Here is a 25,213-nt window from a genome sequence, read left to right on the forward strand (position 1 = left end):
GATAGAAAGAAGCAGATTGCTTTTGTAGACTACTAGTGTGTACTGCTTTGAATTCCAAGTGGGACACCTGACCATATTCACCCAGGCAGTTACTTAATTGTATGAATCTGATGCTTATGAAAAAGAATCTTTGTGTTCCTATGTTTTCACTCAAGGCTAGTAATTGATTAAAGACATTTCATGGGATTATCCTGTTTGACCTGTAGAAATCACTAGATCCCAAACTCAATGTGTCAAGGAGATGTTTTTGAGATTAATCAGAGCATGTTTGTATTTCACTACCCTCTTTCTTTCTTAGAGAAAACAAAAGTTACTCATGGATGGAGCTGCAATCTCACATGCTGTAAAATTTATATTGCCCCATAAAGGGCCCTTAAAAATCATTAGCGCACTGCTGGTGTTGTCAATGAAGAAATGGAGGGAGGTGAAGTGACACATAAATCCAGGCCCTGTCCTAGAGTTGGCCCTGACATTGAACTGAGGCATGCATTTGACAACATAGTGTTGCCTGAGCTGCTTCACAGTTTGAGCAGCAGGCGACTAGGTGGACGGGTCGGAAGCAGCCTTGCAGTCCACCTTCTCACTCCTGTCGCACTCTTGCAGGCCAACCTGCCCCTGCTGCAGCGCGAGCTCCTCCACTGCGCAAGGCTGGCCAAACAGAACCCTGCCCAGTACCTCGCCCAGCACGAACAGCTGCTTCTGGATGCCAGCACCACCTCCCCTGTTGACTCCTCAGAGCTGCTTCTCGATGTGAACGAAAACGGGAAGAGGCGAACTCCAGACAGGTGAGAGGGTGGAGGACCCTGGGCCCATCACAGCCTGGCCCTCCTACCTGGGGTACAAGGACATGTTTCTTTGTAGTTTCGCTGCTGGCCTTCATCTCTAGGGGAATAGCAATGATATAAGAATGCGAAGTCTCAGTAGCGTTTTGCAAAGTATATGTGAAACGTGGAGACTCTTAAAATGAAACTGTACTCTACAACTTGATTTGTCATGCACTGGGTTTCTTTTCTCTCTTTTTTTTTTTTTTCTTATTTTTCTGCATTTAATCAGACATGGTGCAACAGCCTATGAGATGTTGACACTGGCCTAGTTATGTTCCAGATTCACAGTAGATTAACATCCTTGGAACTGCCCAGAGACCTCTGTCTGTGACAGACTTAGCTACCCTTAAGTGTATTAGCTGCTGTGCAAATCAGAATATTATTAAAAGCCACCCATTTATAGTGTAGTCATTACATAATTCTCTGATAAGCAGTTTTTATGCTACAACCACTGGAATTTATCTCCTCTTGACCTAGGACTTCATGGTTTAATTTTCCTAAAGCAAAAGGTTAAATATTAGTGAAATATTGGAGATCCAGTTCCTCATATGACCTGCCCATGGTACTCCTTTCTTCTTTTTGAGAATTATATTTTCTTGGTCAGATTTAAGAGGGAATAAGAGCATTTGGTACATTTGCTTTTAAAGGGAATTGCTTAATGTGGGTACCTGTGTGGTATGTCTACACAATGATAAGAACGAAGAAGTGGCTCAGGAATAGATTTACGTGTCTATTCCTGTCCAATCTGAGCCCATTAACCTTGTGGGAAATAAGTGCTGCGTGCAGGTATTGATATTTTAGCTCCATGTTTCTAGGATAATGTGATAAAATAATTAGGGAGAAGCTGAATGGCAAACTGAGAAGACGAAATTTATTTTGGGGGCGAGGAGGGTGTAATAAAAAGATTTAGATAGTTAGGATAAACATAAAGATAATCTTTGAAGCAAAATTCAAAGTGGGCATGACCTCAGCTAGAATTCCTAACTACTGAATAACCGTAAGATGGAATATAAAAACTTTAGTTCATTCATTTTTTTCTATATTCCCAGCCATTTTCCCACTGGCTCTTTTCTAGCAATTTTTGTTTGAATGTAACATGGCTTTTGACTTTCCTGGGACAATCCTGAGGTAAGCTCTAAGCAGTTAACCTTGATATCAAAACTTCATATTAAATTCCACAGACACTCAGCATTCTTGTTCTGATCTCTAACTCTCTCTCTCCCCCTCTGCCCTACCCCCCTGTGTGGTGTGTGTGTGTGTGTGTAGGGGGGGTGGATAGACAGCGAGAGCATGCTCATTTAGTCAGGCTGAAGACTCTTAAAAGGAGTCTTCTGTCTTGTTCTCTGGTTATTCACAGACAGTTGCTGTAGTCAGAATTCATATGGTTGATCTTTGGATGGAACATCCCTTTTCAAAAGGAACCCTGAAGTATATGTTATAATAGAAAGATGGCAAATAGGTTTCCTTAGAATTTTCCTTAGAAAGAATAATGAGACTATGTTGCGTAAATACATTTGTATCTCGTGGGAATTTGATCTGAGCCAAGAAAATATGGACCTCTATAGTATTGGGCTTTTTCTTTATTTTCTTTTTGCATGTATTTCCTGCATCTTGTTTGCATCTGCATTTTCCTCTTCTCTGGCTGTTTATCTGAATATCCAGCTCTACTATATGAAATTTTATAGAGTATGGAGCTGTCTGACAGCAGAGCTTTTTTTTGTTTTACTGAATGTTTTGTTGGTGCATATGGTCTGACATGGATGAGCAGCCACGGTGAGATTTTGGAGTCTATTAAACTGGCTCATTAAAAAGATCAATCTGTTTCTGTAATAACACTGGGAGCCATCAGTCACTAAAAGAGGGAAAAACTGACACCTGAGGAGAAAACACATTTTGGTAATTTGTTCATGACATGTCATGAACAAAAGAGCGCTCTATATTTTGTTTACAACTTTAGGGGTTTAAATTCTGTGACAATTGCTGAGTTAATGTACTAAACAACCATCACGTGTTACAGAGATGGGCTTTGGCAAATTGAACTGCTCATCCTTAAATATTATTGACACAGGTTATATTTTTTTTCTTTTTAAAAACATTATTGTTATTTAAAGAAATTTTATAGCCCAGGGAAGTCTATGGAATCTCTTTTTTCCTTTATTTTTCCTGTATACAAAAGTGAAATGTTCTCTAATTTCTTTAAAATAATAGCTCTGGGGAGAGTTCCTAAGCAATTGTACCAAATTTGTTGGTCTATGATAGAATACTGTGGAACTCAAATTAGAAAAAGACAATTTTCACTTAAAAATCATGCTTTGTTTTTCCTGTCCCAAATATTAGGAAAGAGAATTCTGATTTGTATTTTTCTCACTATGTAAAAGTTATATGAAGTGAACACCTTCACAAATAGAGACTATAAATTAAGGGCACTCCTTTTTTTTTTTTTTCAAATAAGGGAATAAACCCAGGGGCACTTTACCACTGAGCCACATCTCCAACCCTTTTTATTTTTAATTTTGAGACAGGATCTCACTAAGTTGCTTAGGGCCTTACTAAATTGCTTGAGACTGGCCTTAAATTTGTGATCCTCCTGCCTCAGTCTTTTGAGTTTCTGGGTTTACAGGTGGACACCACCATGACCTGCTAAGGGCACTGGTTTTAATCCTGCTCTCTCTCTGATGGCTTCTAAAGACAAGAAGCTTTCCTATGGACTGTGGAGGGAAGTGAATAGCTAGTGCTTGATTTCATGGAGACTGAGTGAATAAATACTAAGATTTTAGAGCATTACTAGTTATTCTAATTAACTGCTGTTCATCCTTTCTCACAGCATTGATACAGTGGCTTTTTGTTGTAATTTGCTTTTTGTATTGTGTTCTCACCTGTTCTGCCCCTTTTCTGACTCAGGATTTTTCTTGCTGAAGAAACCAGATGAAATGATCTTTGGTCTTGTATTGGTATCATTATTTTTGTTGTTATGATTTGTTTTCCCCCTACGATCTCAAATGATAGATGTTGTTAATCCCTTTCTTATACATTATCATTTTAATAGGACTACTTTATATCAACTGCAGTTTAACACCTCTAGGCTTTTATTCCAGAGGCCTCATAGTTGGATTAATTTGTATTTCTTCTTCCCCCAATAATTAAACATTTTCTGGAAGGACTTGCTTGTACCTTAGAATTACATGATTTGTCAACTAGGAGGGATCTTATGGATATACCAGGCCAACTCCTCCTGTTTACACTTGAGGAACTGAAGGCCCCAAGAATTTGTCTAGGGTTGTAGAGTTTCTTAGTGGACAAATCAGTGTATGCATATGTGTGTATGTATATTTTTAACACATATTATTATTATTATTGGTACCAGGGATTGAACCTGGGGCTGCTTAGCCACCAAGCCACATCCCCATTCTTTTTTCATATATTTTTTATGTAGAGACAGGGTCTCACTGAATTGCTTAAGGTCTCGCTAAGTTGCTGAGGCTGTCTGTGAATTTGCAATTTTCTTGCCTCAACCCCCCAAGTTGCTGGGATATAGGCATGTGCTACTGCTCCGGGCAACGTGAGCATATTTACCTAGCTGAAATCTTCTCGTTACACAAATGTGGGTTTTTTTTTTTTTTTGTGTGTGTGTGTGTGTGCAGAATTTAAATAAGGAAAACTTAACTAAGAAATGTGGATTTTTTGTCTTACTTTCTCATATTTCTTTAATTGCTCAAGTGGGTAAATGGCATCACATAATATTCTGAGGTTTTATAAATCCTTTTAATGACAGAAGATCCAAAGTGAGCTAGATTGCCTGCCTGAATGAGTAAGTTAGAAAATGCCACAGGTTTGAGGGGCCAAAGACAGTCATTTTGAAACCCTGTTGTTTGAATATCTGAAAATTATCATTGCATTACTCACCAACTGAACAGAGTGGACCATTTCTCCTTTTCTGTAAAATGAACAGGGTGTCAGTGATTATGTTATTTTAAAAAGAACACACCAGTATATTTTATAAGAAATTGTTCAATTGTCTATGCAAGTGACAATGAAATTTGTATGATCTATTGCATTTAATATTCCATGAGGAAAATGTAGGAATTCTATCTTCAGCTTTGTTTTACATTGCATCTTTTATGCATTCCTCAGTTTCAAGAAATACATGATCATCCCAGTAGTCATTATTATTTTTTATATTAATCACATCAATTGTGAGATGTCTAGTGAAATAGCATTCAGTTATATTTATATGGTGAGAAAAACAGCGTGATTGCAGAGTCTTCCAGGCTCTGCAGTCTCAGCCTTAATTGGCACCTTACTTCTTTCCATACCCGAGGTCTCTCCCTCCTGAATATTCTTCATGTCTTAGCTGTATTCCCACTGATGGTTTCTGTTCTTTCCTGCTTCTCCTATGTCATCATTGGCTTTACATACTGTCTCAGTAGCTATCATGTGAATGAAGGTTCCTAGTCATAAATCCTATAAGAATGGTCACTATTTACCAGGCAATAGATGTGCCAGGCCCTGCATATTTTTTTTTTTTTTTTTTTACGAACTAATATATAACACTTATTTTCTAACAGTGCTATTGGTGTAGATTCAGGAAGGCTGAATGTCTGAGGTCATGTGGCTTCTAAGAGAGACCCAATTCTAATCCTAGGCTCCCAACTCAAACACCTGTGTTCTGGATATACCAGGCCAACTCCAGGCCAACCCAATACCCCAAACCATGATTCTCTGCCACCAGCCTCTGCATGTCCCAGCTAGGAAGCAAAAGGCTTTGACTAACTTATCAAATGCCAACCATGGGTTAGGCCCTGTATATAGACTCTTTCTATAGTCCTCTCAGCACCTCTAATGTAACCCCCATTTTGTAGATAAAAACAGAGGGTCTTAGAGGTAGGCCCACCAAGGTCACACGACCAGCAATTTCATACAACTGCAAAGCCCCGGATCTTTTGAATATACATTGTGGAGTAATCCTTTCTCCCTCTGAGCTCCTAGACCATGTTCGTACTATTCATATGGTACCTTCAGTCTATAGATCCCACACAAATGTATAGAAGCCTTATAGCTCCAGTTAACTCATTTTTATGGTAAAGAATTTGTCTAGTGTTAAATCATAATCTTATGGAGGGTTGGAATGATCATGTCTCATTCATCTTTGTATTCCCACTGAAGCTTAAGCTAGTAGGTTATACATGGTGGGTACCTACAACAAAATAAAGCAAAACACCAAAAATAAAATTCCCCCACCACTTAAAAAAACAAATGATTCAAGATAATTTTTTAAAATTTATTTTCTAGTTGTAGTTGGACATAATACCTTTATTTTAATTTATCTTAATGTGGTGCTGAGGTTTAAACCCAGGGCCTTGCACGTGCTAGGCAAGTGTTCTACTGCTGAGCCACAACCCCAGTCCTCAAGATAAATTTAATGCAGTTATTTTCAGTAGTACACCAAATGACATCTCCCCCCAAGAGTCTTCATTTACTTATTTGGTTTTAAAAGATGCGTCTCTGAGCTAGACATGGTAGAGTATACCTATAATCCCAGAGACTCTAGAGGCTAAAGCTGCAGGATAGCAAATTTGAGGATTGCCTGGGCAATTTAGCAAGACCTGTCTGAAAATAAAATGGGCTGGAGATGAAGAATTAATGTTTCAGTGGTGGAGCACCTCTGGGTTCAATCCCTAGTGTCTGTCTGTCTGTCTCTCTCTCTCTTTCTCACCACACACACACACACACACACACACACACACACACACACATGTAAAAAAGAAAACAAAATCTGAAATACAACAATGAAAATAGCCGTTAATGGCCCAGGAACCCAATACCAAGATGGATTCACTGACCAGAAAACACTGGAGGGCTCTAATTGAATGTGCAGATGAATTAGAAAAAGAAAGCATAGTTCCAAATAGCAGGAAAAGAAGAAATGGAATATTTCAGCAGTGACAGAGATTAGGAAACACAAGGGGGACAGCCAGTAACAGGCAGTGTAACCATTGAGCAGATGGACAGCATCAGGAGACACGTGATAGAAAAATTCCATCTTCCCACTGTGGGAGGGAAGGCTCAGGTGGATCTGTGAACCTGGTGCATTGTAATCCATGAAGGTCCAGGCATTGTGTCTGTGTGTCTGGAGTGGCCCACATTCACCTGCCTCTTATTTACTTCTGAAGACATTAACATGCAGCTCAGGAAGTTCTCTCTGAGGTGGTTGTTCAGCAACAGAGAGATTAAAGGCACCTCTCTCCATCTGGCTATCCAGGTAGTGATGGTTCTGTGGCATTCAGCTCTCTGTTCTTAACCGTCTAAATGTCCCCCTTCCTCCAGAGTGATAGCAAAACACAGAAACTACTGCAGGTTGTCATGAAGAATTAGGTTTGATTTTCTTTTTAAGGAGACAGGGGAGTTTGTAATCTATTTTGTTTCAGATACAATATTCAACACCATGAAAAACGAATTATGTGAAATTCTTATTTAAACTCACCTATTTCCTAACAGTTTCTAAAGAGACCTCTTAGTAAATTATGTTTTCAAATATGATGACAAGAGTGATTCCCCCCCTCCGTCTAGTCCTTCTGTAGCCTTGACAAACTGTGCGCATTAGAAAAGGAAGGGAAACAGGTTTGCTATTGAGTTATTATTGTCTTTGATCTTTAATAGAACCATTACCTCCTAGAATTTAGATGTAGACTTCTAAAATTTAAGAATAAAGAATAAAGTAAGATTCAGTGTGTGACAGGATGTTAGATCTCATAGGAACTTTAGATCAGTGTCTCATTGCTACTTGTCTTTTGAAGAGCCCTGGGTAGACATGGCTGTCCAAGCAAGCAGCTGGGGTCTAGCAAGCAGCAGTGACTGATCAAGATCAAGGTTTCCTGGAACAAAAGGAGGGGCCTGCCACAGGTCCTTAAGAGATCAGTGATAGGAGTTGGATTTGGAGAAGACTGTAGAATGACTTTCAACTTTCTCCCTGGATGATGGTTTGGAAGGTTCTCTCAGAATGCATGAGAGAGTCAAGGCCAAGTTAAACATGCTCATTTTGAGATGCCCATTGTAACTCAAGTGAGCAGCTAAGGCACATAATATATTTATTTGCAACAGGGCTAAGATTAGCATTTGCCCTTGTTTCCTTTTCTAAAGTTTATTGCGATACCACTTTGCCTCCCCCTAGAAAAGTCTTTATAATTGAATTTTCCCCACATTAAAAAAAAAATCTTAATGTAGGGGAAGAAAGAAGATTCTACCTTCTCCTGTCATTAGGAGATTTATCTTCTTCTTCTGCATACTATGTTGACTATTTATGAGATTTTTTTCTTACTTTCCCATTTCCTTGATTGTTATACTATTTTATTATACATGTTACTATGGGAGTATCAGTGCACACTAGTCAATCATGCCTTGTTAAATAATGTGTGTAGAATTTTATAAAAAATGTTCATGTTCTTCTGTAAATGGTCAGTTTGCAGATCCTATTATTGAGGAACTGGGGCCAGGGGAAGCCTCCAATGGCATAAAGTGTAAGTTAGGCTGTCTCTTCAGTTGTCCCCACAGTTATTATTTCCAGTGTGTGCATTGTACCAGGTAGGAAACTGAGATTAAGGAATCTGGGATCATGCAGCAGAGTCCTGAGTGCCCTCTGGGCTCAGGATATCAGACCTTGACAGAGAAGTGCTTGACAGAAGAGCTAAATGTTGAAGTGCTCAGATGATGTTCAGGCATATGTCTCCTGGTACAAAAAAGGAATATCCTTAGGTAAAATTTAAAACCAAACCAAAACTTTGTTTCACGTGTCTATGAGACCTGACAGGTTTCCTTGTAGAGTTTGAGTTATTTCAAGGGCATGCCTATGGGACAAAATTAAAAGTGTTTATTTTTGCCTAGTACACTTTGAAAGGGCAACAAATTAAAATGCAAATATAAAATTTGCCTAGGCAAATAAGGTGTAGATAGCTGAAGATAGCAATTAAGTTGTTTTAGTCACCATTCTGGATGAACATCCTTTGATTTGGGCTAGCCTAAAAGCTAGTCCTGAGTGATTGGAGGAAGCAACAGGGAGGTCTTTTGTAACTTTAGTTCTTTGGGCTACAAAAGTTTCCATGCTTTGCTGTTAAAATGTAACTGCTCTGTAAGTGATGAACCTTATTGTTTCACTAGCTGTCAGGAGTGAGGAGACCCAGTAAAGGACAGCAAGGATATGCAGAAATCAGGGGACAGATGCAGGGCCCAGCCCTGCCTCTCAGGTCATCGCTGCCCTTGCATTAGGGGAAGAAACTCTCCCCATCCCCATATAATCGGGTCATCTAAGTAATAACACCAATGAGGGCTCATGTGAGGTTGAAGGTCTGTAACATATCTAACCATTTGAAAGTTACCAGGATTCTTCTGGTGTTCTATGTTGTTGTTGCTCTCATTGAAAAAAAAAAAAAAAAAAAAGGAAATATTGTAGGTTGGGCTGGTTTCAAACAAATGGGTCAAAGATGTTTCATATATAGCAATGCTACAGGGAAGGTGCTTATCTGTAATCTCAGCTACTTGGTAGGCTGAGGCAGGGAGATCACAAATTCAAGGCCAGACCTTGTAAGGGCAACTTAGAAAACCCTAAAAAGGACTAGGGATGTCATTTAGTGGTAGAGCACTTGCCTGGCACGTGCAAAACCCTGGTTCAGTCTCCAGCATCATGGGGAAAAAAGAAATGCTACAGGATCTGCACAATGATATTTTGAGGATATGGAGATATATATATATATATATATATATATATATAATTTTCACACAAAAATAAGCTATGAACAATTTATTTGTATGTTGTTTGGTTTGACCAGCGAACCATCAACCCTATGTGTTTTGATCTACAGAACCATGACATTAAACTGTATAGAATAATTAGAATATTATAATGTAGAAAAATTGAATTATCAAGTTTTATAACTAGAAGGGACCTCAGAAATCATCTATTCTGGTGGTTTTCAAACTTGATTTTAGCAGCAGACTTTTACCTTTAAAAATGAAATCTTAGGGGGAACTCCAATTTTTTTTTTAAAAAGAGAGAGAGAATTTTAATATTTATTTATTTTTTTTTAGTTTTCGGCGGACACAACATCTTTGTTTTGTATGTGGTGCTGAGGATCGAACCCAGGCCGCACGCATGCCAGGCGAGCGCTACCGCTTGAGCCACATCCCCAGCCCAAGGGGACTCCAATTTTTAACACAGTTAATAACAAGGGGGTTCCTTGAATCCTTTAATTTTGATCAGTTGGGGGAAAAGGTCTTCATTGCCTGCAGAATCCATTAAGCACTTCAGGTGACACAGTTTGAAAACTGTTGATCTAGTCCAGCCCTTTCATTTTACAGATGAAAGAGAGGTTAGGTGACTTGTCCAAGGTCACACAGCTAGTCTTGGCAGAGCCAGGACTAGATTTCAGATTTCTTGATTTCCAGTCCAGTGCTCTTTCCATTACACCATACTGCCATAAGGTAGGTGCTGTGTTAGCATTATGTTCATAGCTACTAATAGTCTTCAGTATTTTATAACTGATTTATGCTGGTAATATGCATTGAATGTTAAAGTGTATTATTCAGAAATGCAAAGGATAAAAATACAGATTAAAATCACATAGGTGTACTCTTAGAAGATAAATCAATATCTAGAATGTTTCCTTTCACTTTTAGAAATTATTTTAAAGCAATACATTTAGGTAATGTCTGAGCTATAGTGGATATTTTAGTCTGATACCAATGATCAATATGTATGGAGTCAGTATGTTTTTGTGCAGACATGCACTTGATGGGAGCAGCATTGAGATGGCTGGCTGCCATTCCCAGGGGGACCATGGATTGCTGTCATTTCCAGTAGAGGCCAGTCTCCTGTCTTTAGCTGGTGCTCCTCCTTTAGCTTGTAGTAGTCATGAGCTCATTCCACATTCAACTCTGCAGACTTTCCTTCAGTTCTTTGTGTTCTTACACCTTCTGTCTCTGACCCTTTTGTTCTTCTCAGTCTGGTTATCTAAGTTGTCACTGGGACTCTACCCTAAAAGAACATAAGGTTTAGTCATTGTAGAGCCCTGTTGCCCCTGATAATATCCATTGTTGATCTAGTTTCTACTTAGATGTTCCTCTCTGGTATTATCAGACTCTTACTAGGTTCCAGGAAAGTAGAAAAAGTGTATTAAGTCCTCTATAACTATTGTTTTACCAACTTAAAAAACTAAGAGACACATGGAAATCTGCAGCCTTACCACTGTGAATGGGTAAGAATTCTTAGGAGATTTCTCTGGGAACATAGATACTGCCACTGGTCTAAGAATAAATTGCTGGTTCCTGAGGAGAGCCAGCTGCTGTGGGAAGCCTTGGCTCAGGTGTTGTGATTCTGTCAGAGTTGGATGCAACTTGTTTCTATCTTATCAAATATATTGAGTAAGTCTCTAAGCAATAGAGATTCCTTAGAAAATATTTTTTTAGCCCTACTTTTGTTTGAGAATCAAACAGCAGTGATTAGTTATCAGACCTCATTTTTGAAATTTATTTCTTCTGAAAGTCAAGTTCAAAGTTCTGTGGGTCACATGATGAAGGCTGTTGTTCTAAGACCTGATGACCTCAGACAGGACACACAGACTCTCTGGGCATGTGTTTCCTCCACTTAAAGGGGGAGCAATTTAGTTCTTCCTCCTAGTCGCAGCTAGCTCTGTTGACTGATCATGCTAGTGACACAAAATAATGTTGGTATTCCAGATGTTACATTGCTCATCGTGTTAGCTCACTTGGATCCTCATTTTCCAATAGACTTGGTGATGATGTGAAAGTTCTGTGTCTTTGCAGTCCAGTTCTGTAGCCAATGGCCACAGCAGACTATTGAGTACCTGAAAAGTGGCTACTGCCACTGAAGAATTGAATTTTAAGCTTTATATAATTTAAAAATTAGGTAACATTTGAATTTAAAGGGTCGTATGTGGCTACTGTATTGGACAACCCAGCTCTCAGGTGTTCTCTGACATGAAAATCAGATGCTGGGTGGAACAGATGTGCTGCATTCTTCCAGAGAGTGATGATTTATATCCTGCTGAATTGTCACTGGCTACACTCTGTCTTAGGGTAGCTTGTTAGAAGTCAATCACTTTTTTTTTTTTTTGCATTAAAATGCAGAAAAAGGAGATTGGGTTTCCTCTTATTTGTGACTTAGCCACATGAGCTTCAGCTGGAAAAATGTTTGTTAATTTGATGACAAGTGACGCATTTTCTCCTATGCTCAATCTCATATCATTTGGGCCTCAACGTGGGTTTCAGAGCATTCCTGTAAGTTTCCTGGGAAGCTGCTGAATTTTGAAAGCTTCTGGCCAGTAAAGGAATATTCTGTTGATACAAGCTTGATACGAGCATCTGAATTATGCTGGTTTCTGAGTATATAATGAAACAAAACTCTCTTTCTTCTGCCCCCCAGAACCAAAGAAAATGGCTTTGACAGAGAGCCTTTGCACTCAGAACATCCAAGCAAGCGACCATGCACTATTAGCCCAGGCCAGCGGTATAGTCCAAATAATGGCTTATCCTACCAGCCAAATGGCCTGCCTCACCCCACCCCACCTCCACCTCAGCATTACCGTTTGGATGATATGGCCATTGCCCACCACTACAGGGACTCCTATCGACACCCCAGCCACAGGGACCTCAGGGACAGAAACAGACCTATGGGTAAGACTCAAAGATCTATTCACTTTTTTGGCAGTTGGATGCTGTAGGTTCTTACATCACTACTTCTCAACTGAGTTTGAGGCTTGAAGTCTTATAGGGGCAAAATTTTGCTTTCTTCATTTTGTCCCCTTTATGAGAAAACTTGGTGTTATTAGTATACTCTTATATGCTTGAAGACAGCAGGTTAATTTTCTTTTTGTTTTTCGAGGAGGGTGTCAAACTTAATAAAATCCTTAATTATGGTAACAAAAGTAAAATGAACTTTTAGCTTGAATCTTGCTTTATGAGAGATTTCATATGTAGTCTCTTTGAGAATCAAACATCAGTGACTCTTTTTAAAAAATATTTTTAAAAATTAGTTTCTTTTGTATATATTTTTTGTTTCAGATAGTCTGAGTTCATTTGGACTTGTACAGTCTCCATGATATTCCATATTTCCAAAATATGATATGGCATACTGTTTATGGCTTAACTTGACAGTGAGGAATGCTTGGTACTTTTCTCTGTTAGAAAATGCCAGTGATTAAAATTAGTATTGTCAATTTTGCATCAAAGAACAGAACACAGAATGAATGAGTTTAGGAAAATTTGTGTCCTACTTGCCTGTGTCCATTACTCTTTATAAAATTATTGGATATAAAGCTTTAGGAGATCTTGCCTTTTATTGAGCAAATGTCTGCTGCAAAAAAATCAGAAGGAAGATGCCTAAGGTAAGTTTTGATAGATGATAGGTGGTTGAGGTGATGGTATCAGGTAGTAAGTACGCTGTTCCTGAGACACCTTCAATGTCTAACCTTCAGAATCTCACTAAGAGCAACAACCATCTCCCTCTTTTTTCCCCATCTCCTGTGACCATACCACCCACCAACAGGACTCCCTTTACTTCATAACTAGTTGCTGGCCAATTTTCCTGACTATGGGAGATTTGGTGGGCAGGATACCAGAAAGAACAAGGGTGAAGTCGAAGTAGAAAATCAGAAAACAGAGCTGAAGATACAGAACTCTGGGAAAAAGCCAGCCAGCTGTCAGCTACTGGAATAATAGTGACAGGATTTTATTTTCATTTTTGTTTTTCACAGGCAGAGATAGCCTGAAATGCAGAAGTTTGTGTTAGGCTTCTACCCAGGTTTTTAGGCTGCTGTAAGGTAGTATTTTTGCCTTCCTGTCCAGAGTCCTCCAAAGGTCTAGAAAGCAGAATGGGGATGAGATGACTGAGGCTTTGGTTGTGAGATAGTAAATTAGTAATTCTGGTTGCCCACAACAGTAATTTCTATGTTTATTTAGTGTGTCAGACAAAAATGGCTAAGCACATAATTTGTGCTTTCTTAATGGCCGATCTGTCTAATGTTCTCACAGGTACTATTTCTGAAGGGCTTTTCAAAAGTGGTTATGCTTTCTCTCAGTCTAGACTGAGACCTCAAAACCAAATGTGATTACAACCCCTTTCTATGCAGAAGCCTTACCATTTATTGATGACTTAAGGCCTGAAAATATGATTGCTGATGTTTAAATAGCAGTGGAATCATCAGGTTACTGTGAGACCAGTTCAGGAGATGATACACTGTTGTAGGTGCCAGAGAATGGTCTACTTCTTAGGCAGCAAATGCTATTTGGTGAATTATTAGTTACAGTGCACTATAAAGTAATCAACAAGGAAGTAATTATGCTTATGTGCAATGATTATGTTTTCATCTAGTAATGTAAAATATCCCTTTATGAATTATATCTGTATGCATTGGTTTTATGTGATTTTCTTCAGACCATGTTTCTTACCTTTTAATTATATTAGCTTATAAAACTAATAGTGCTAATCTCTATAAATATGTGCAGCTACTTAACCATCCCTAAAGTCTGCCAGAGTTTAGTGTGTGTTAATGTAAAATAAAATCTTGATGTATGAGTAACAAATTATGGCATTATATCAGGCTGCCATTTTGAGAATATAAAAATTGTCATAAAGGTGTATTTAGTCTGATATGATTTATAAATGTGTGTTATATGTAGTGACATATACTCAACTGAATCCTTTAATAAAGTAATTTTGTAAGCAGCATTAGTTTGTAAGTAAGCTTTGGGTTTTAGCCTAGTTAGCTAAAAATCTTCTAAAACATAGGAACCAGTTAAGACACAACATTAGTGCCAGGTGGCCCACAAACAGAAAATGTGTTCTTTGATGATTATGACCTATTTTACTCTCGTATATCCCTGTGGTATTATGAACACAAATAAAATTTGTATGGTGTTGAATATTTAAGTATGTGAAGTAAAGAAATTAGTTTCCAGTTGTCTTATTTTTTCCTTACATAGATTTGATTCCAACAAATGACCTTCAGAGTTTGAAAGTACCAGATGAAGCCCTTATTTCTCCTGTAAATACTTGAGCACAACAATGTTTCTACCATTCTTCTGTTTTAAAAGAATGAGATGAAACTTAGACCACTAAGACTCGTAGTAGACACCTGTTAACCACAAACTTTCTATTGCTCATTAATTGTTCTGAGTGTTAGAGCTTGAATCATTGTTGATTTAGTTTGCAGAATTTTTGAAAATTTTGAGACCTCTAGAGGTCTTGGTTCTTACTGCCAAACATTTAGATGCCACCATCTTGAAAGTTCCTGTCACATTTATATTTTCATCATCCTCTGGTTATTTTCTGTGATTAATTGTAGGAATAGTGTTTTTTTCCCCAAAACACAGGCAACAAATAAGTCAACAAAAATTACGTATTTGCAAACATTTCAACTTGAAATATTCACACTAAACAGAGCAATAACTATTCTCTCCCCTCCCAATATCTTTTCTATTAAGCAAATTAGTAAAACATTTGCAATTTTATGTTTTGCCAATAGGTGGCATTGACAATTTTAACTTTTAAAATTTATCTCTGAGTGTGTTCTGTTTGGACAGGAATGATGCATAGTATTTTTATACCTTTTTATTTTTTATTATTTTTTACCTGAGAGAGCTATCATAAATGTTCACTTTCATGGGTTATGGATGAAATTGTATCTTGTAGTTGGCTGAAAGAGTCATGTGAATCATCTTTTTTTTTCGCCTTAAGTCAGCAGAAAGAAAAGATTTCTAACCACTTAGATTTCACAAAAAGTGGAATGCAATATCTTTTTATTGTCATTTAATGCTTAAATGACAGGACCTCAGAGAAGGAGCCTCAATGTCTAGAAGCCCAAACCATGCCAGACTTAATTTGCTGTTCAGATTAACAATATGAGGGAGAGTAACCAAAAAGAATTGTTTTGGTCATTCAAAGCAGAAAGCATAACATTGCCCAGTGCCCTTCCTTGATGTAGAGGGTAAAGGGCACTTTCCACAATGAAGGCATGAGAGGAACACCAGGTTTCTAGACCTCTCTCATCAGTCTTCTATTCTGACCTTTTATGGAGAAATGTGAAAATGCATGTTCATATTCTAATGACTAACTTACCTAATGGCGCTCATTCATTAATATCAGTGCACTTGGTAAATATTTACATGATACTTTTTCATAGCAGTATAACTGTGGTGCTAAAGAGCATTAATACTCATGGGCTCCAAATTATAATATTCATTTTTTTTTAATTTGAATGTGATATTTGTTGAAGTATAACTGGCATGCTGATTTTTTGATAAAACATATCTCATTTTTATATCTTATGTTTTTGTAAATTGAATTAGTATATATAGCTTTTATATACAAATATAAAAACACTCTCTTTGTGGCCTAATTTTATCAGCAAGATACATATATTAGGATTGTATTCATCTATAGCTGAAGCATGAAAAAATGGTTTACTGTGTTTTGGGAAATCATATAAAATGAGTTATAATGTCTATTTTTTAATGCAGACCAGTCATATTTTGAAACCACCTAATGTCTACTCATGTTTCTTTCTATTTATTTAGTGCTGGGGAGTAAATCCAGAGTCTGTGTATGCTAACCACACTGTCTACAACCTAACTACATCCCAGCCCCAATTTCTTGTATTTATTAAGAGCTAAGAATATGTTTATATTTTTACTTAGGGAGTCTCATATGAATAAGAAGCTCTAGACTTGTTATCATGTAGCTCTCCCTCCTCATGTGTAAAATAAAGAGTTCTGATGAGATGACCTCTAGAATTCCTTGGAGTTCTAATATTTTTGTCGTTCTTAGGAGGACGCCACTGGGTAATTCTGACTAAGTATAATTCTTGTCTCCAATCAAAATAAAATGTTTTAACATCTTTGGGATTGCCCACATGGTCCTGGCTATGTGCAGGATTGCATACAGATTGGGTACTGAATGCTTTAGGGCAATTAAGCCTTTTTCTCTCTATTTGTAGGGTTGCATGGCACACGTCAAGAAGAAATGATTGATCACAGACTAACAGACAGAGAATGGGCAGAAGAATGGAAACATCTTGACCATGTAAGACATCAGTAAACATTTAGGTTAAAAAATGTTTTGAGAACAACTGAAGTGAGGTCATATGATAAAAGCTTAAAGATGCTTTGAAGGTATTGTGTTTCCTGATCTCCTTGAAAAAAAAAAGAATGAATGAAAATGTTTGAGTAGAATGCAAGATTTGATTTCCAAATTGATGTGAAAGCCACGTAAGAGAAATATTTAGATCTTGGAAAAAGACCAGCAGGCTACTGTTTTATTTTGAAAGGGTGATTGGCTTACTATTCTGGAAAGGTAGATTTACTAATTATAACACCTTGAAGGTAAATATGACTGTCATGATTCACATTCACACTTCTTGCTTTTCTTCTCTTTCCCATTGAATATGCTCATCTGTTGGGTTGGAATTTCAGATCTGACCATTAGAAATACTAAACTGAAATCCTGCAGGAATGCAATTTCATCTTTTATTATCCTGAAATATTGATTTTCTTACCCACCAAATTCTTTAACCTGTGGTGATTTGTATGTTCACCTCTTTCTTCCTGTTTCTTGCGCAGCTGTTAAACTGCATAATGGACATGGTAGAAAAAACAAGGCGGTCACTCACTGTACTAAGGCGATGTCAGGAAGCGGACCGGGAAGAATTGAATTACTGGATCCGGCGGTACAGTGATGCTGAGGACTTGAAAAAAGGCGGCAGCAGTAGCAGCAGCCACTCCAGGCAGCAGAGTCCTGTCAACCCTGACCCAGTGGCATTAGGTATCTTTACTTCAGATGAGAATTTTGTGTTTTGGTGGGATGTGGGTGGGGGGAAGGTACCAGGGTTTGACACAGGGCACTTGACCACTGAGGCACATCTCCAGCTCTATTTCATATTTTATTTAGAGACAGGATCTCACTGAGTTGCTTAGCGCCTTGCTTTTGATGAAGCTGGCTTTGAACTCAGGATCCTCCTTGTCTCAGCCTCCCAAGCCCCTGGGATTATAGGTGTGTGTTACCATGCCCGGCCAGATGAGAATCTTGAATAGATATTTCTTATGCTATTACCCACTGGCTGTTTTTAACATTTCTTCAAAAATAAGAGATACTCTGAGTTTATGACAGAATTGCAAAACTGAACCAGAATTTTATTGCACTATTAAAATTTATGCTCCTTCATAATATAGCTATTTGGACCCTGCCTCAAAACCTGCAGAAACCCCATCTCACAGAGTGGGCCCGTGGCTTCTACTCCTCTAACAAGGCCTCTTGGGACTTCTTCTACTGCACAGCAGTGTTTGACAGCACTGCACACAGGGATGTGTGTTTTCTAATTTTTAATTCAAGATACAGTCTCTAAGACAGTCTTGTTTTGTGGTTGTATCTTGCATTAAAAAAAGAAAAAAACTTCTCTCAAAAATCCCTCTTGGACAGAGAAACCTAGAAGCTATATAGTTTACCTACTCCACTTGAAATTTGATGATAAAAAGTATGTAGCTCTCTTCCTATGACTGGATAAGTTAGATTGTTTAATTATGGTTTCATTCATTATGTAATGGGACTATTAATATAACTCCACCTTAGAAATTGAGTGTTCGTAACTATGTTTAGTATTGGTGTTCGGGGATTATTGTGGTTATAAATAGAATATAGTCCCAAAGATATTGAAAGAAGTCTACTAGAATTTTGGAGTGGCCTGCAAACTTCTGCTTGAATGAAGTGTAAGGTGTCATCATTTACATTGCTGGCCATTGTGTGTGAACCATTTGAACAAACTTAGTGGGGATGATTTTTGTGGATCCTCATTCTCTCATCTCCAGCTCCCTACCTGTAGCTCACTCAGGTTAGAGTACAGTCCTTGTACTCTAACAAAACAAAACAAAACCTTATTGTATACATGCAGATTTAAGCTCATGTCTTTGACATAATTGGCACCATAGCTGATTATCAAGAATTAAAAGCTTGAACTATATTATCTGGCTATTTGATCACATTATCTTTTTATTAAAATTATTCATAGCCAGTATAGTTACCTTTGCATCTATTTGTGGATTTCTGCTAATTCCTGAGTGTTGAATGCCTATTACTCTAATAAGTAGTAAATTAAGGAAGATTCCTAGCTACTTAATTTACCCAACAGGGCAGATTCCTAGCCACTTAATTTACCCAACAGGTATTATTCTAAAGCAGACTTTAAAGACAAAAGGATATTTGTCAGGCTGTATTAAGGCAAGCAGTGAAAACAGAATTAAGTTTGATTTGAGCCATTATTGGGCTAAACAAAGCTATTTGGAGCAGAGTATAATAAACATCTTGTTTTTATTTCCTTATTATGAACAGAGATCAGTTAATCATGGCAGATTTGCTCAAGGAAAATGATATTATTTATAAAGATGTAATGTAGGCAAAAATTGAGAGCCTTAAAAAATAAGATTTTAGCAGTAAAAATATACACTTTGACCTTCTGTGTGGCACACATTAATGGAACTATTACATATTTATTGAGTGCTTACTATGCACTAGGCTTTGAACCAGGTGCCGTAATGAAGGAAAGAGATTCTTTATTTCTTCCTTGAGGATATTTGGGTCTAGTAGAACAGAGAGGCAAGAGAATAATGTTACAGGCACAGGACAGCCACCTCAGTTGAATCCTACAAACTGGACTCTGAAAAAGAAGAAATTCAAAAATTGATTTGACATCATACCTAAATTGTTATTAACCCACCAAATATAAGCCACTTTGTACACAGTCACTACTCCTACACACAAACTCTGATGATGCCGATGTACACCATATTCTCCAGGGAGATAAATTCAGTTTCTGTGTTATATATAGAACCAAAAGAATAAGCTTGGGTTGTTTGTTTGTTTGTTTTTTAAGCTACTCCTTCCGAGTACACAAATTATACTACTTTTAGTGACATTTAATGAATTCACAGTTTTAGTAAAGCCGAGAAGTTGCTTTGGCTTTAAATTTGCGTAGTTAAGATTATCTAAATGCTACAAGAATTTCATTGTTTTGTTTAGAAACCACAAAAAGAGTCATGTTCTTATGGACACAGAACCCTTGGTTACCTATTAAGAAACCATCACAACTCTTAAGAGCTACACAGTGTTCCAGTCCTGGCATCCAACAGTTTTTCCTGTGTGTCCTTGCTAGTTGATTCTGGAGGCCCTTGAGCTTCATTTTCTGGAGCTGGGTTGAGGCTGTAAATAAGAGGACAGGTAGTTTGTAATCAAGGAATACAGTCATCTACATAAAGTGCTCTCTCTCTCAGGTTTTGGAGATGAATGTATTGAAGTGTGTTATGAAAACATTAGGGATTATTGGTTAATAAATCTCTGTTGCTGGAAAGTTTTTAATGGGGTACATGTTTAAGATGAAGTTATGGATCTGTTGTTCTTTTATATACATGTCGATCTCATTATGCTATGATTAGGTTGTATATTTTTTTAGCCTAATTCTTTCAATTCTTAAACCATCCGGCTTCAAATGAGACCTTCAGAATATATTGTAGAAGAAATCTTTGGTTCAGAATATTGCCTAACCTACATCCCCAACTTGGGAGCATGGGAATGTTTGTTATACACACATTCTTAGCATTTTAAAATTGCATTTGGGGACTGCACAGAGGAGAACGTCACTTCCATGACTGATGTGTTGTTTTATTCTCAGACCCGTTCTCACTGTTGAAATACATCCGCAGCATTAAGTCAGTATGGGGGATTAGAAAAATAGCATGATTAATCTATCACTAATTGAATTTTAGGAGTTTCCCCCAGATATTAAATAACAACTCTATTGTGAATAGCCTCTGAAAAAATTTTAAACACTTGAGAACATACTGAACTCATAATGTCATTCCCATTCTTTAAATAAATACAAGTTGAAATCTTAAAGGACCTTTAAAAATAGATTTTCACTTGAAATAGTAGAAAAAATAGATTTTCACTTGAAATAGTAAATATGGATTGTTTTTATTATTCCTCATTGGCTGTCCAGGAAAAACTCTAAATATTCAACTCTTAACAGAATTAGCTAATTTTTATTTATTCTTTTTAAAAATGGGCCTTGTATATTTGTTTAGTTACATTGTGAACTTCACCAAAGACCCAGGTTAATGTGATCAGAATTGATAGATTCAATCACTGTGGTAACTACCTGATTCATAAGGATAGATTGTGGCTGGTTAGCTTTTCATGTATTCTCTATGTGTTTGTCTGGGCCTCTGTAGCTCTTTTCCTTTCAATTCCTTTTTCTCTCAGTATGCTACTCATATCCCTCTCTTGCTTTAATTTTTTTTTTTTTTAAACTGGCTTTGGACTATTCTAGAATCTATGTTCATTGTCTGTCCTTTGTTTTCAAGAAGACTTCCACATGATTAGGGTTTTAAAAAATAAATTTAATGGTGAGTTTAAGACTGTTAGGGACTGAGAGTTACAGCTCTGAAATATGGATGTATCTATTCTACTTTTTGAATGTATAAATACTTTTTGAATGTATAAATGATAATAGGGAAGTAAATTAAAAAAAATACTTTCATGTATGTGTCAGTAAGGGTTAGCTCTTGCCAAAGAAAGAAGTATAGTGGGGTTTTTTGTTTGATTTGTTTTGTTGTTGTTGTTGTTGTTGTTGAAATGGGATGAAAAATTAAGCTGATTATTCGTTTAAAAAAAAAAAAAACTTAGCAATTCAGGAGTTTGTTGAATTCATGGAGGAGTTTGTATTTTAAAATTGCTCTAGTTGGAGGAGCCAGGTTTGGTGGCTGACACTTATAATCCCAGCTATTCTAGAGGCTGAGGCAGGAGGATCATTAGTTGGAGGCCCATGTTAGCAGCTTAGTGAGATTCTGTCTCACAATGACAATAACAAAGGATTGTAAGACTGGGGATATAGCACTTGGCTAGAATGTGTGAGGTCCTGGGTTCAATCCCTAATCACCCCCAACTCCCACTGACTTGCTGTCGCTGGCAAATTTTATGCTTGCTGTATGATTAAATCATGAAATTTCCCATTGGTATCTAAATCCTTAGGAAATCTAGCATTAAGTTTAAAAGTACAAATTCTGAGCAGCAGATCATTAGGATTTGAAGTCTCGGTTCCTCTTCACACTTTTTTGGTGACTTTCGGTAAGTCATGATCTCACTGTGCCTCAGTTTCCTTATCTATAAAAATGAAGATGACACATATCTCTTAGGCATTTCTGTATTAAGTGAATTGACAGGTCTACAATATATAGTATGGTGCCTGACCTGTAGTACACATGATGTACTCCTGTTTTGCAATCTCAGAATGGCAGGAAGCAAAACAGGAGAGCTTTATGTTTGGCATTCAAGATTGCAAAATTTTAGTGAATTAATAGATAATTTTTATCTAGAAAATATTTCCAAGGTGGATACTTTTCTTAAGAGGCAGAGAAATTCGAATTCTCTCTTAAATATGTATCTTTAGAACCCTGATTCAGAACACATGACTGCAGAAAAATAGTTTTCCTCCAACCAAGGAAATACTGTTCAACTTCTATACTATCAGAATATGGAAACTACAGACAAATTACTCAGAATATATCTGCACATAAAAGTCTGTGAAGTTTTATACAATTGTATTGATTCCTTTAAATCACATCATGGAATTCATTTCATGACCACTCAGCTAACTTTATAATGCAAATGCCTGCTATGTTTAAAAACTCTGCTTTAACTATATAGGGTTTTAAAAGACTGTTAAATAAGTCCATCTTTTAAAAACAAAGAGATGGTTATTTCCTGGTATGTCTGTTGTTAAAGATGGGAATTCTAAAGCAGTTCCTAGTTTCTAGTTTGGGTTTAGGCTTGTGTTGAGATTTCTGAACATATTACCCTTAAAAATAAAACCAAGTGGCATTTGTAAAGATGAAATCACTTAACCTTTCTCTTAATGGTTTCTGTAATTGATATTATCATGATCACAGCCTCATTCTGCCCACTACAGGATGAAGGCCATACCTAGGTGCTGCCAAGCTTTGAGCATTGCTGTCCTGGGTCATGTGAGGTCACATTGGTTCTCCAAAGGCTGTCAGCTCATCCCTTCATGTATATTGATGGCGGCCCTTCCTGTATCTAGTATCCAATGGTCTCCATTCTGTCGTAAGTGTAGTGCATCTTCCATCTCTTCCATACATCAAAGATTGCCCTTTCCGTTCACATTCCTTATAACTTTATCCTTCATTCTGACTCAGTCCTCCCTTTCTACATTGATGTGTGTTAGCTTAAAGAGGCTGCCCTGGCCCTGTTCTCCTCTCACCTCTAAGCAATTTGCATCTCAAAGCAAACTAAATTTGACTTAGATGGACATCTCTCTAGTTTTCCCATCTTTCAGTAGTTAGATCTTTCTATGTCTCACATTTTAAACCATTTCCTATAGGTTCTCCGGTCTTTGTTTCTACTACTACATTTTAGAACAACTGTTCATTTTTATAGCAACAGATATTTTATAGGTAGTAAAGACCTAATAACTAAACATTAGCTCCTTTAGAGTCCAACCTTGGACTGTTTTGCATGGGTTTGTCTAGATTCCCCAATACCCTAAAATGATAAATTCCTAGGAGAGTGGGTCTTTTGCTCTCTTATTATTATTATTTTTTCTTGCTCTCTTATTTATCAACTCCAGGAATTTTTTTGGCCTTTAAATTCAGTTTTGTCTATATAGATTCTGATGCTACTGCTTAATCAGAAAAAAATATTAAATCAATTTATTAATTGATTTTTGTAGCTATTAAAGTCTTTAATATTTGAGGACTCAAATAGATTGAGAAGTATCCATCACTGTGCTTTCCATTGTCAGATCTGATGTTTAGGAAGACTGCAGTGACTTAGGACTGGAGAGGATATTGTAAAATGTGCATCTATAATTACTTCCCTTTAAATTTGGATATTTTGAAAAAATGTTCTTTTACAAAGCAGAATAGGATTGATGAAGCCATTTTACCTGATGGGCATTGGTATAATCATTGGGTGTCTAGGACAGGTGGAGTTCAGGTCTACGTGGATGTAGCAGCATGTCAATGAGACATATATGGAGCTGCAGCCAAGGTGAAACTCTTCATAGAATCTCAGTGTGGCTTATGAACCCTCAGGATGCCTATTGTAGAGCGCATGGAAGGTGGAAGTTTGGCTGAACCCTGAATGTTAATGTTTGAGAAAATTTGAGGCTATTCACATTCATGAGGTTTAAGTAATATTTATAGGAAAAAAGTATAAGAAATTTGAGGGCTTTGGCTTCTGAGGACAAACACAGTGAATTGAATTTGCAAAAATAATTTGTATCACTAAGTGACATATTCTGTGGGAGTTAAAAAATTCGCTTCCTATGTTTTGCTTAATTGAAGCTTCTCCAGTGGTTTTGCCTCCTTTAATGTTTTGTACTATTTAGTTACGCTGGAAGGAGAAAAGGGTTTATGATGTTTTTTTTTTTTTTTCTTCATCTTCCTTGTCTGTAAGGTAACAAGTACATATCTATTCTTAGTGGTCAGCCTGCTAAATAATGGTAACGATGAAGATAATAAATAGCAAGTAATGTCTAATGAAAGCATAGGACATGCTATGCCAAGCATGTTGTGGGGAGCACCTTCTTCAATCCTCAGATGAAGTAGCTCTTGCCTTACATGGGGCAGCTGAGGCAGGGGGAAGCTAACTTCCCCAATGTCATGTAAATAGTAGTTGGTAAAGCTAAAATTCACCTCCACTGGGTTTTAGAACTCTCTTCTCTCTATGTTGCCTGGGACTAGTAATTAGTATTATTTATGCATGAACTTTGGATAACTTAGCACTTTTAAAAATCTTTTAAAAGATTTTCTTTTTCCTTATAATAAAGTTTGGTTCTTCATCAAAAATTTTGAAAAATGAAAAAAATTTGCTTCTTTGGAAAAGGCATTTTTTTTCTGTGTTTACACTTTACTATCTATTCTTATCCAATTACTTATACTTAAGTTTAAGTCTTTTTTCCTTAAAAATTGTCTTTAAAAGTTGTCATAAGTACATCTTTCTGTTTTACTATACTTGTCTACATGTGAATTTCATAGCACTTTACTTCTTCTGGAAATAGTTACAGTTGCTAAAGAAGGTAATCTTGAAAAACCTAATTAACTATGTCCTATTTCCAAGTTGTATATGCACCAGTTTTATCTAGCTTTCTTTAAGAATGAAAATTGTTTCAGTAAGAACTTTTTGGTTTTGTCATTTACTTTGTGGAAATGAATGTGCATATGAAAATGCATGGATATTTCCAGGCCATCTGATTATTCAGTAGTCGTGAAATTATAACGTAAACTTTTAAAAAGAAACTCTTTGGAATAAATTTAGAATT

General features: G+C 37.1%; 1 protein-coding gene across 3 annotated transcripts in view; it reads left to right on the forward strand.

Moving 5' to 3' along the window:
* Runx1t1 (RUNX1 partner transcriptional co-repressor 1) overlaps nt 1-25,213 on the forward strand; it is a 139,379-nt gene that overhangs the window by 93,168 nt on the left and 20,998 nt on the right. For all 3 annotated transcript variants that reach the window (XM_071602249.1, XM_071602248.1, XM_071602250.1), the window contains 4 exons: nt 604-785; nt 12,256-12,506; nt 16,826-16,911; nt 17,448-17,649. In XM_071602249.1, coding sequence (XP_071458350.1) covers nt 604-785; nt 12,256-12,506; nt 16,826-16,911; nt 17,448-17,649 — 721 coding nt within the window. The remainder of the gene's footprint in view (nt 1-603; nt 786-12,255; nt 12,507-16,825; nt 16,912-17,447; nt 17,650-25,213) is intronic.

Source organism: Marmota flaviventris, chromosome 15 (assembly GCF_047511675.1).
Source record: "Marmota flaviventris isolate mMarFla1 chromosome 15, mMarFla1.hap1, whole genome shotgun sequence".
NCBI lineage: Eukaryota > Metazoa > Chordata > Mammalia > Rodentia > Sciuridae > Marmota > Marmota flaviventris.